This window comes from Syngnathus floridae, chromosome 11 (genome assembly GCF_059516105.1).
Source record: "Syngnathus floridae isolate MCC-2025c chromosome 11, RoL_Sflo_1.0, whole genome shotgun sequence".
NCBI classification, from domain to species: Eukaryota; Metazoa; Chordata; class Actinopteri; order Syngnathiformes; family Syngnathidae; genus Syngnathus; species Syngnathus floridae.
Window position 1 is genome coordinate 4,401,950 of NC_142423.1, and position 9,768 is coordinate 4,411,717.

At 41.9% G+C, this 9,768-nt stretch overlaps 3 protein-coding genes across 5 annotated transcripts; 1 reads left to right on the top strand and 2 right to left on the bottom strand.

Moving 5' to 3' along the window:
- Positions 1–150: 150 nt before the first annotated feature.
- Positions 151–2,370, bottom strand: LOC148390416 (golgin subfamily A member 7-like). 3 transcript variants are annotated; one of them, XR_015861465.1, is made up of 7 exons: positions 2,209–2,370; positions 1,754–1,876; positions 1,532–1,684; positions 1,333–1,434; positions 1,149–1,203; positions 926–984; positions 151–819 (listed from the first exon to the last, which is right to left on the bottom strand). XR_015861465.1 is itself a non-coding variant. In XM_088390757.1 (6 exons), exons 1-5 carry the CDS (start codon positions 2,215–2,217, stop codon positions 1,156–1,158), a joined length of 435 nt encoding a protein of 144 aa, XP_088246883.1. In that variant the 5' UTR covers positions 2,218–2,370; the 3' UTR covers positions 151–984; positions 1,149–1,155. The 3 variants fall into 3 exon arrangements, 2 of the variants coding, with proteins under 2 accessions (XP_088246883.1, XP_088246884.1); XM_088390757.1 differs by having other exon boundaries at positions 151–984; XM_088390758.1 differs by lacking the exon at positions 2,209–2,370 and adding an exon at positions 1,935–1,954 and having other exon boundaries at positions 151–984; positions 1,754–1,868.
- A 2,953-nt stretch (positions 2,371–5,323) lies between these two features.
- rplp0 (ribosomal protein, large, P0) lies at positions 5,324–7,687 on the bottom strand. The gene is made up of 8 exons (XM_088390500.1): positions 7,613–7,687; positions 6,956–7,064; positions 6,684–6,859; positions 6,381–6,468; positions 6,055–6,201; positions 5,795–5,980; positions 5,589–5,729; positions 5,324–5,511 (listed from the first exon to the last, which is right to left on the bottom strand). The coding sequence occupies exons 2-8, from the start codon at positions 7,007–7,009 to the stop codon at positions 5,356–5,358; spliced, it is 948 nt and encodes a 315-aa protein (XP_088246626.1). The 5' UTR covers positions 7,010–7,064; positions 7,613–7,687; the 3' UTR covers positions 5,324–5,355.
- A 254-nt stretch (positions 7,688–7,941) lies between these two features.
- LOC148390418 (uncharacterized) lies at positions 7,942–9,421 on the top strand. Its single transcript, XM_088390043.1, has one exon. It carries the CDS (start codon positions 8,065–8,067, stop codon positions 9,334–9,336), a length of 1,272 nt encoding a protein of 423 aa, XP_088246169.1. The 5' UTR covers positions 7,942–8,064; the 3' UTR covers positions 9,337–9,421.
- The last annotated feature ends 347 nt before the right edge of the window (positions 9,422–9,768 follow it).

Here is a 9,768-nt window from a genome sequence, read left to right on the forward strand (position 1 = left end):
GTTGATTTTACGACAGTTGTACATAAATCTAACAAACCCAATACATCACTCCAAAAATCAAAATATGACTGCCGTAAGGCAAACAAAATGTCCAAGTATGGTTTGTGCTCGTGGAGGTCTTGCTGAAATAAACACAATCAAAACGTAAACTACGTGTATAAGTACTATTTATTACGGAAACATTCAATAAATGCTTATTTGACTAATAACGAAAGTAAAAAGTGTTAAGACCAAAGGTCATTTAGTTAGATCAAGGTTTCGCAAGCAAACCTTTGTGTGGATTGATAATTAGGCAGATGTAACCATTGTATCTATGTAGTTTATATATTGTGTCATTATTATTTTATAGGTCAGATGTCTTTTATGGCAATACATGTATTTTTTAAGTAGGTTATGTGGAGAAACCAAATTCTGTAGAATACTGCTGCAAAAGTTGGGAAACACAAACTTAAATAAATGGTTGATAAGAAAAGTACACCACCCATATCAACAAGCATGTGTGGAATGAGTAGTGGCTCTGTGGTGATCATACCCACATTTACAATAACTCCATTTAAGAGTGGCACCTTTAACGATCTGCTTATAAAACTGTAAAAATATCAACTTAGATACATAAAAATCTCCAGTTTAAAAATTAACACTTTACCACAGTTCCCGATTTACATACTACTTAATTTCGCATCTGATTTCACAGCAACTCTCACCAACAAGTAGTACACACAAAACACTGATCTAACTATTGGAGGAATTGGAGGCATATTAATGGTCCACATTGGCACTATTTTAAAGGCCCGGTCTTGGATCACCTTGATACATCACCTTGTGCGCAGAACAATCACCATGTGTACAAAGTAAAGCAGAGGAACATAGTCAGTGGAATGTACAGGATATAAATAAAAAAAGAGAGCAAGAAATTATTATATACATTGATTCGGGAGAAGCAGACATCTGAGTGCTTGTTTGGATGATCAGTTGGTCACCAGTCTGCACACAAGAAACATGATAATGTGTGAGCAGAACACAAGGAAATGTATTTCTAATTCCATCACTGTATAATCAAATGCATCTGCAAAAGTGGTATTATTTGGAGTTTCTGGAAATACTGTAATTAAACCAAGAATAGACATATATTTAAAAAAAACACATACCCTGAGCTTAATTTGTAGGGACAAAACCTCTGTCTTCAAAGACTGTGATTTCAACCTGAAAGATGGTTAGTTAAGGTTGATATTTTAAATATTTTTCATGACAGTGCAGGCTTTTTCTGCAAAAAACAAACAAAAAGAAACTCCTGATATTTGGCAACAATTATTTCACATGAGCTCAGGATACGACTCTGAGGCCTCGCTCAATGGGGTCAGTCAGCAGTAGGTTCCTGGGCATGTAGACCTTCTCATTTTGCTCCTTAATGTATCGGGCGACTTTCTTTAACACCTGCTCACAAATGTTCAAAACCAGTATACCGTTACTGCATGATAAATTCTTGTGATATGGCTTCTTGTATTACTCACAAAAAAAGAATCAAGCTTACCTTTTCATACTGGGTCTCCATACAGAGAAATATGGTGTAGGCAGTGAGACAGGCCAAGCAGCCCTCTAAGTAGGATTTCCCCCCGAGCTTCTCTGCTTCGGCATACAGGTTGTTTAAAGTCTGAATAGTCTCCTCAAAGTGTTGCCTGTCCAGCTAGAGAGGAACAAAAGCAAGTGAGCGTTGATTCAATATGGATTGCATCCAAACAGGCCAATAACGTACCCTGGATTCGAGTTCGGTAGGGAATTTAGTCACAAATTTGCAACGAGTTCCTGAGCTGTAGTCCCTCTGAATGAACACCTTGGTGCTGACAACAGGTTGCTGGAGCTCCTGTAAACTGTGAGTCTTCACAAATAAATCAACTTGTTTAATTTTCCACACAAGCAGTATAATAGAAATTAACCTCATAAAAGTCGTCAATGTTTTGTAGTAGCCTTGGAAAACTTCGTTTACATTGATTGCAGCACAGAAATCGCACTATGAGTTGACACCTCACCCTTGCTAATAAATCTTAGCTTACATTTACTAAAGCAATTTGCTCGTTATTAGACACAGTTAAGGTAAATACCGTTGTTGCCAACACAAGCAATATATGAAAAAGTGTTCTCTTGCTAAGATATATCTACGACCACTCTTGGGTTAGATTTTCTAGGAAGAGAAATATTAAAACGTCGTACCTCAGCCATAGTGAATGTTTTTCCGTGTTGCAGCTGCGCAGTCACAGCAGTAAGGGTTAAACGTCACTTCCGGTGTGAGTCTTCAAAATAAAAGCAAGGTGCTATGAAGCGGCGTCCGCCAATTTTTCTAGCACCACGGACTGAATTACTGTCAGACATTTTCGGTTTTGATTTGTTTGATGACGTCATGATTTTTGCTAAGTAAACGTCTGAAAGCTGTAGAAAATGCAAATCTATTTGGTTTACTTTAAATCCTATATCTACCAGAGAATTTAGTTTGTTACATGCAAATAATTACTGCAGTGATTTCACAAAACGTTCATTCACAAATTGAGCTCCTAATGAGCTCCTTAGGATGGGTCACGTCAGTGACAGGAATTATGCAAAGGCTCAATATTTGACATTTTATTGAAATAGTGATCTTCGTCAAACAGCCCAAAGCCCATGTCGTCATCTGATTCCTCAGACTCCTTGACTTCTTCTTTGGCAGTCTCAGCTGCAACTGGTGCTGCCACCGCAGCAAAGGCAGATGGGTCAACAAGGAAGGCTTTGACCTGTGTGACAAATGAGAATTTACAAAAACCTGACAGCACAGCATACTGGATCTAAAATCCCAAGACTCATTTTCAGATTTTTTTTTTCCACCTCAAATTAAAAATAAGTCCAGTATCATAATTTAGGAGCACGTATGTGTCTGATTTAAACGCACATTTCCTTTAATGTGGGGCAGGACCCTGTTAAATGCAGACTGCTATTAGGCAAGTATTTTCACTATGAAGAAATCAAAAATGCATGTCCGAAACCTTGCGTCCCTGGCTGTCAGGAGGTTTGGACAAACAGGGATAGCGTGGAAACGGTTTACTTTTTGCAGGGGGAACGACAATACAGCACCACACAAGCTGTACCGTAACTGTCCTGCAACTGATATTTAAAAAGTGGGACAACTCACTTCTCTAAAGCAGAGTGTTTCTCCAGGTGGCCGGGCATAGCCTTGCGCATCATGGTGTTTTTACCCATCAGCACCACGGCTTTGCCACGAAGAGTACAGCAGATGGTCTGCATCTGCTAGGAGCCCACATTGTCTACTCTGACAATGAAGCATTTTGGCTGGTCATCCAGTCGTTGCTATAACATGATATTTTTTTAGGAGACCGCAGTCCAAGAGCCAGGTCTTTCTTGGTGAAGACAACCCACATTTCCTTTAATGTGGGAAAGGATCCTGTTAAATGCAGACTGCTGTTAGGCAAGTATTTTCACATTGGAGAAATCACAAACGCGTGTCCGAGACCTTGCGTCCCTGGCTGTCAGGAGGTTTGGACAAACAGGGATAGCGTGGAAACGGTTTACTTTTTGCAGGGGGAACGACAATACAGCACCACACAAGCTGTACCGTAACTGTCCTGCAACTGATATTCAAAAAGTGGGACAACTCACTTCTCTAAAGCAGAGTTGTTCTCCAGGTGGCTGCGCATAGCCTTGCGCATCATGGTGTTTTTACCCATCAGCACCACAGTTTTGCCACGAAGAGTACAGCGGATGGTCTGCATCTGCTTGGAGCCCACATTGTCTGCTCCGACAATGAAGCATTTTGGCTGGTCATCTAGGATTTGCTATAAACATGATTTTTTTTTTTTCAGGAGAACGCAGTCCAAGAGCCAGGTCTTTCTTGGTGAAGACAAACCCCACACATCCTTTAATGTGGGGCAGGAGCCTGTTAAATGCAGACTGCTGTTAGACAAGTATTTTCACATTGGAGAAATCACAAACGCGTGTCCGAGACCTTGCGTCCCTGGCTGTCAGGGGGTTTGGACAAACAGGGATAGCTTGGAAACGGTTTACTTTTTGCAGGGGGAACGACAACACAGCACCACACAAGCTGTACCGTAGCAATCCTGCAACTGATATTCAAACAGTAGAAAAGTGGGACAACTCACCTATATCTATATTTAAGAGAACTCTACAGCACGACTGCAAAATGTAGGTCGTGAACCTCAACGTTTTTTTTTTAATATACATTTAAACTTGTGCTACATACATTACCTTATCTGGTTGTAAGACAGACTTTAATGAGAAAGTCATTTTCATTTAGTAAGACAAAATGTTACGGTTCCTATCCAATGCGTAATCGATGTTATTAGCGATTTTCGAACATACATTCTTAGATTGAGTATAATACCGAAGTAAAACGGACGGATGAAAAATCAACGAGACACGTGCTACACGGCTAGCGCTTGCTAATAAGGTTAGCCGACGGTTAGCGTGCTAGCGGTGTCTAACAGGCATAACTACGAAGGACCGTATGATGCGAGACACAGTTGAAAAACATGCAAATACACTTGAGACCAACAAACGACAAACTGCGTGGTTAGATACACAAAGTTCTCAATACATAGAGAGTGACTTACAATGAGGGTCGTGTGAAAGAAAGAGGGAGAGGCCACGCTCGAACGGGTTTTTATAGCAGTGTCTGACCAATCGCGTCGGACCTTTGGGCGTAACATTGCCACTATTGGGCAATGCAAGTGTCAATCATTTGTAAGGAAAGCGGAAACCAAGTTTTGAAGTCGCACCAAAATTCAAAAGAAATATATACATATATTGTAAAACAAAGATTCAAATAGTAGGATGTGCTTTTAGATGCAATATAAGAAAAAAAATGCTGCTACTACACTACCATCTGATAGGTGGCGATAATAGAATTGAATGCCCTTTAATATCATTTTTCAAGGGCATTCTATTCCAGCCACCTTTCGGATGGTAGTGTAGTAGCAGCATTTTTTTTTCTTATATTGCATCTAAAAGCACATCCTACTATTTGAATCTTTTAGATAATGCAACAAACAATGTCATTTGCCAAACACCAAATAAACTACACAAGAAGCATCAAGCCTCTGGGTGGAAGAATGACATGACAGCAGGCTTTATAGTATTTTACGCCTTTCCCAAGAAAGTAAACTTTACAGCTCGTGATTTTACAGTTTGCCAACCTAAATATGACACTACACCAACTTCCAGGAGAAGTGAGGGTCCATGTACACAAAACGTTCATTTAAAAACTGAGCTCTAATAATGAGCTCCTTTGGGGGGATCACAGTGAAAGGAATCATGCAAAGACTCAAAGTTTGACATTTTATTGAAATCATGGTCTTAGTCAAAAAGCCCGAAGCCCATGTCATCATCTGATTCCTCAGACTCCTCCTTGACTTCTTCTTTGGCGGCAGCAGCTGGAGCTGCTGCAGTCTCAGCTGCAACTGGCGCTGCCACCGCAGCAAAGGCAGATGGGTCAGCAAGGAAGGCTTTGACCTGTGTGAATAAAGTGAGAACTTACAAAAACCTGAATCACCTCACTCCTTCGCCAGCTCCACTTTCTAAATACAAACCTTGTCTGCCAATGGGAAGGAGCAGTCTGTCTCCACAGCAATGGCAAGAACTCTCTTGTAGCCATTGATGACAGTATGGGGCACAGAGGCAAGCGTGGGATAGCCAATCTCAAGAGACACACTGGCAATGTTCCTCACACCCTAAAGAGACAATGAGAGACATTTAACACTGACCACACTGAGCTGGCGCAATCATTTTCTCTTACCTCCAGGAACCTGGCATGCAGAGAGGCCTCAGTGATGTCAAGCACATCAGGACTGTAGACACTGCCATTGTCATAGACTTGTTGGATGATAAGTCCATAGGAGAAGGGCGAGATGTTCAGCATGTTGAGCAGCGTGGCCTCGCTGGCACCCACCTTGTCGCCGGTCTTGATCAGACTGACGTCACTCTATAGGAAACCAAACTGTGAGTTAAAACTTGTGCTCGACTTTGATATATTCAATTTACTTCAATCAAGCTTACCAAAATTTCAATGGTTCCCCTGGAAATCTTAGTGGTAATGCCCAGAGCCTGAAAGAAGGATGTCTTCTCAGGACCCAGACCAGTATTCTGGGCAGGCACTGTCACATCACAGGGGGCAATGGCTCCAGCGCGGGCAGCAGCTGGCACCTGAATCATCCCAGAAAGGTTACGTACATTAATTTTACCCTAACTAAAATAATATAAAGCCCAACCGCAACTTTACTTATGCATGTCTGAAACCTTGCACCCCTCAGCAGTCAGAAGGTTCAGACAGACGAGGGATAGCTAGAAATTTAGGAGCAAGTGTGTGCAAGTGTCTGCCATACCTTGTTGGCCACCAACATGTCCCTGACCTCTGCCAGATCTTCCTTGGTGAAGACAAAACCCACATTTCCTTTAATGTGGGGCAGGAGCCTGATAAATGCAGACTGCTGTTAGGTAAGTTTTTTCACATTGAACAAATCAAAAACACATGTCTGAGACCTTGCGTCCCTGGCTGTCAGGAGGTTTGGACAAACAGGGATAGCGTGGAAACGGTTTACTTTTTGCAGGGGGAACGATAATACAGCACCACACAAGCTGTACCGTAACTGTCCTGCAACTGATATTCAAAAAGTGGGACAACTCACTTCTCCAAAGCAGAGTTGTTCTCCAGGTGGCCACGAATAGCCTTGCGCATCATGGTGTTTTTACCCATCAGCACCACAGCTTTGCCACGAAGAGAACAGCGGATGGTCTGCATCTGCTTGGAGCCCACATTGTCTGCTCCGACAATGAAGCATTTTGGATAGTCATCCAGGAGTTGCTGTAACATGATTTATTTTGTTAATAACAGCCCAAAATACAGAAAAGGCATATTAAACAGCATGAAAAATTAAAGAGCTTGCTAGTGGATACCTACGATGATTTTCAAAAAATAGTTGGACTTCCACGTGGCCCTGTCTTCCCTGGGCATCTTTGCAGTGCTTCCAAGGATTCGCTTAACAGCTGTTTTAAAGACAAGGTACTACCTGCAATCAAAGAGTGCTTGTTTGAAAGCTTGCATATGTACTCTAAACTGGGTCATCACATTACTAACTGCAAGGCTTGTGTTACTATTTAGAAGAGAAATTTACAGCATGACTAAAATGTACGTCATGAACTTATTACTCAGTTTTCTCGGCATTAGATCTTGTGCCACATACAATAGCTTATCTGGTTGTATGAAATACTTTAATGAGAAATTCATTTTCATTTAGTAAGACGAAATGTCATGGTCCCTATTCTGTATTAGCGATTTTAGAACGTAAATACTTCGATGCAGAATAATACCGAAGTAAAACGGAGAGCACGTGCTAGACTGCTAACGCTAGCTAATAAGGTTAGCCGACGGTTAGCCGACAGTTAGCGTGCTAGCAGTGTCTTAACAGGCATAACGACGAAGGACCGTTTAACGCGACACGCAATTGAAAAACATGTAAATACGCTTGAGACAAAGGGAGGCAATAAACTGCGTGTTTGGGTACACAAAGTTATTTTTCTTTTAGGGAGGCTCTAAAATACGTAGCAAGCGACTTACTCTGAGGGTCGCGTGAAAAAGAGAGGAAGCGGAAAGAAACGAGCGGTTTTTATACAAAAGTGTTTGACCAATCGCGTCGGACATTTGGGCGTACCATTGCCACTATTGGGCAATGCAAGTGTCAATCATTTGTAAGGAAGTGAGAAACCAAGTTTTGAAGCTGCACCAAAATTCAAAATAATAAATAAATATATATATTAAAGCAAAGATTCAAATTATAGGATTTTTAGATGCAGTATAACAATAATAAAAAAGAAACACTGCTGCTACTACACTGCTCTATACTGCCGTCCGATAGGTGGCGATAATTTAACAAACATTGGGGTTTGCCAAATAAACTACACAAGAAGAAGCATCGAGCCTCAGGGTGGAAGAATGACACGATGTACGCGTGTTTCCCAAGACATTAAGATTCTATACAGCTCGTGAGTTTATAATTCGCCAACCTAAATATGATGCTCCACCAACTTCCAGGAGAAGTGTGGGTCCATGTACTGGGCTATCTCAGCGTGGCAGACAAGCACAGCGTGCGGGTGACTTGCACGTACTTAAAGGAACTTGTCGACTGTGGATTGCTGTGGAAAGACTGGACTATAGTTCTGGCTTTCCCAAAAGGATCTTACAGCCTTCAGTTCTGGGAGACGCTGCGCCGAAGGAAAATCAGTAACGTGGTGATGAGGAGCACCAGAGAGAAGCACTGGAAGCAGTTAGTTCTTGGCCTCCCCTCTGTTACTTCGTTGCTCATGGAGCAAAGTACTCAAGAGGTCTTGGGCAATTTAAAGAACTTTGCCCTCCTGACACATCTGGCTGTGAGGTGCAGTTCCAACTCCCTTTTGCTGAACGCCTCCGTGGTGTGTGAAGCGGAGAAATTGACACATCTCAGTATCTGCCAAGTTCAGTTCACCGCCAATTCCATAAAACACTTGATTTGTGCAATCAGGGACTTTGCAAATCTGACATCTCTGGTGTGTCATGACATTGGGATCAGGGAACACTGTACGATAACGATTTCCTCGATACTTTGTTACCTTCCTCGCCTGAAGCATCTGTCATTGACTTGTGGCTGTGGTGTGGAAAGATGTTTGATCCCCACATCTTTCCCAGTGCCCTCACTCACACATGCACTGTCCAGTTTGGAACTCATTCACTGTGATCCCTCCCTACTTTGGATAACGAAAGTACTCCCTAACTTGCAGACGCTGGTTCTTGTCTATAGGTGCGCTGATTTTTATGATACTCTACCCAATCATGGTGTCAGTGAGAACCTGAGAGCATGTCTGAGCGGCCTCCCTCGACTCTCAACATTAGTCATTAAAATGGGTCCACGCGTTCACACATACGTCCACTCCCTCCCAGCTTCGCTGAGCCGGCTCACGCTACGTGTTCCTAAACTAACTTCTACAGAGTTTACCTCCCTTGCGTCGCAGGTACCCAATCTCCTCCATCTCCACATAGACTCCTGGCCAACACAATTGGGAACCCTCACTGCTCAAATCCCTCAGCTCTTTCCAAAACTCAAAAGCCTCAAAATCCGAGGTCAGCATGTGTCGGAAAAAGACTTTTTGGGCTTTCAGAAGATGGCGGAACTGAGGTATGTGGAGGTGCTGGATAACTGGCCTCAGTTTACTATGATGGCTTCAAAACTTCAAATGCTCACCAACTCCAGAGTCCAAGTCATAATATCACGTCAGAGAGACATTTTGGACTGTCACTGCAGCTATTAGTCACGTTCTAGTTCCAAAAACACAGACAGACACATATGACCTGCGTGACTGAAATATATTTTTGAAATAAATGACTATAAATCAACATGATCCGTCTGTCATTATTTGTATCAATTTAGCAGTCAGCTGATATGGGACCGTCACAAAATAATAGTTACAATTCCTGTACACACCAAAATTTTCTTTCTCTAGAAACAGTAAATGTTCAGTGTTGGGATCACTCAGAATGGTGTTCTACCAAAATCTGTCCACTAGATAGCGCTCGAGCTCTAGGTAGACACTAGCGGGTTTACATGGAGCCTAGTATTTCTAAATATGCACTTGTAGACAATCTTTTCCCCGAATGTTTGTATGCCTGACATTTGTGTAAAATCCACTGTATTTATCAGCTTGATATTGAGACTCATAGAATCATAATATTCATGACAAAAG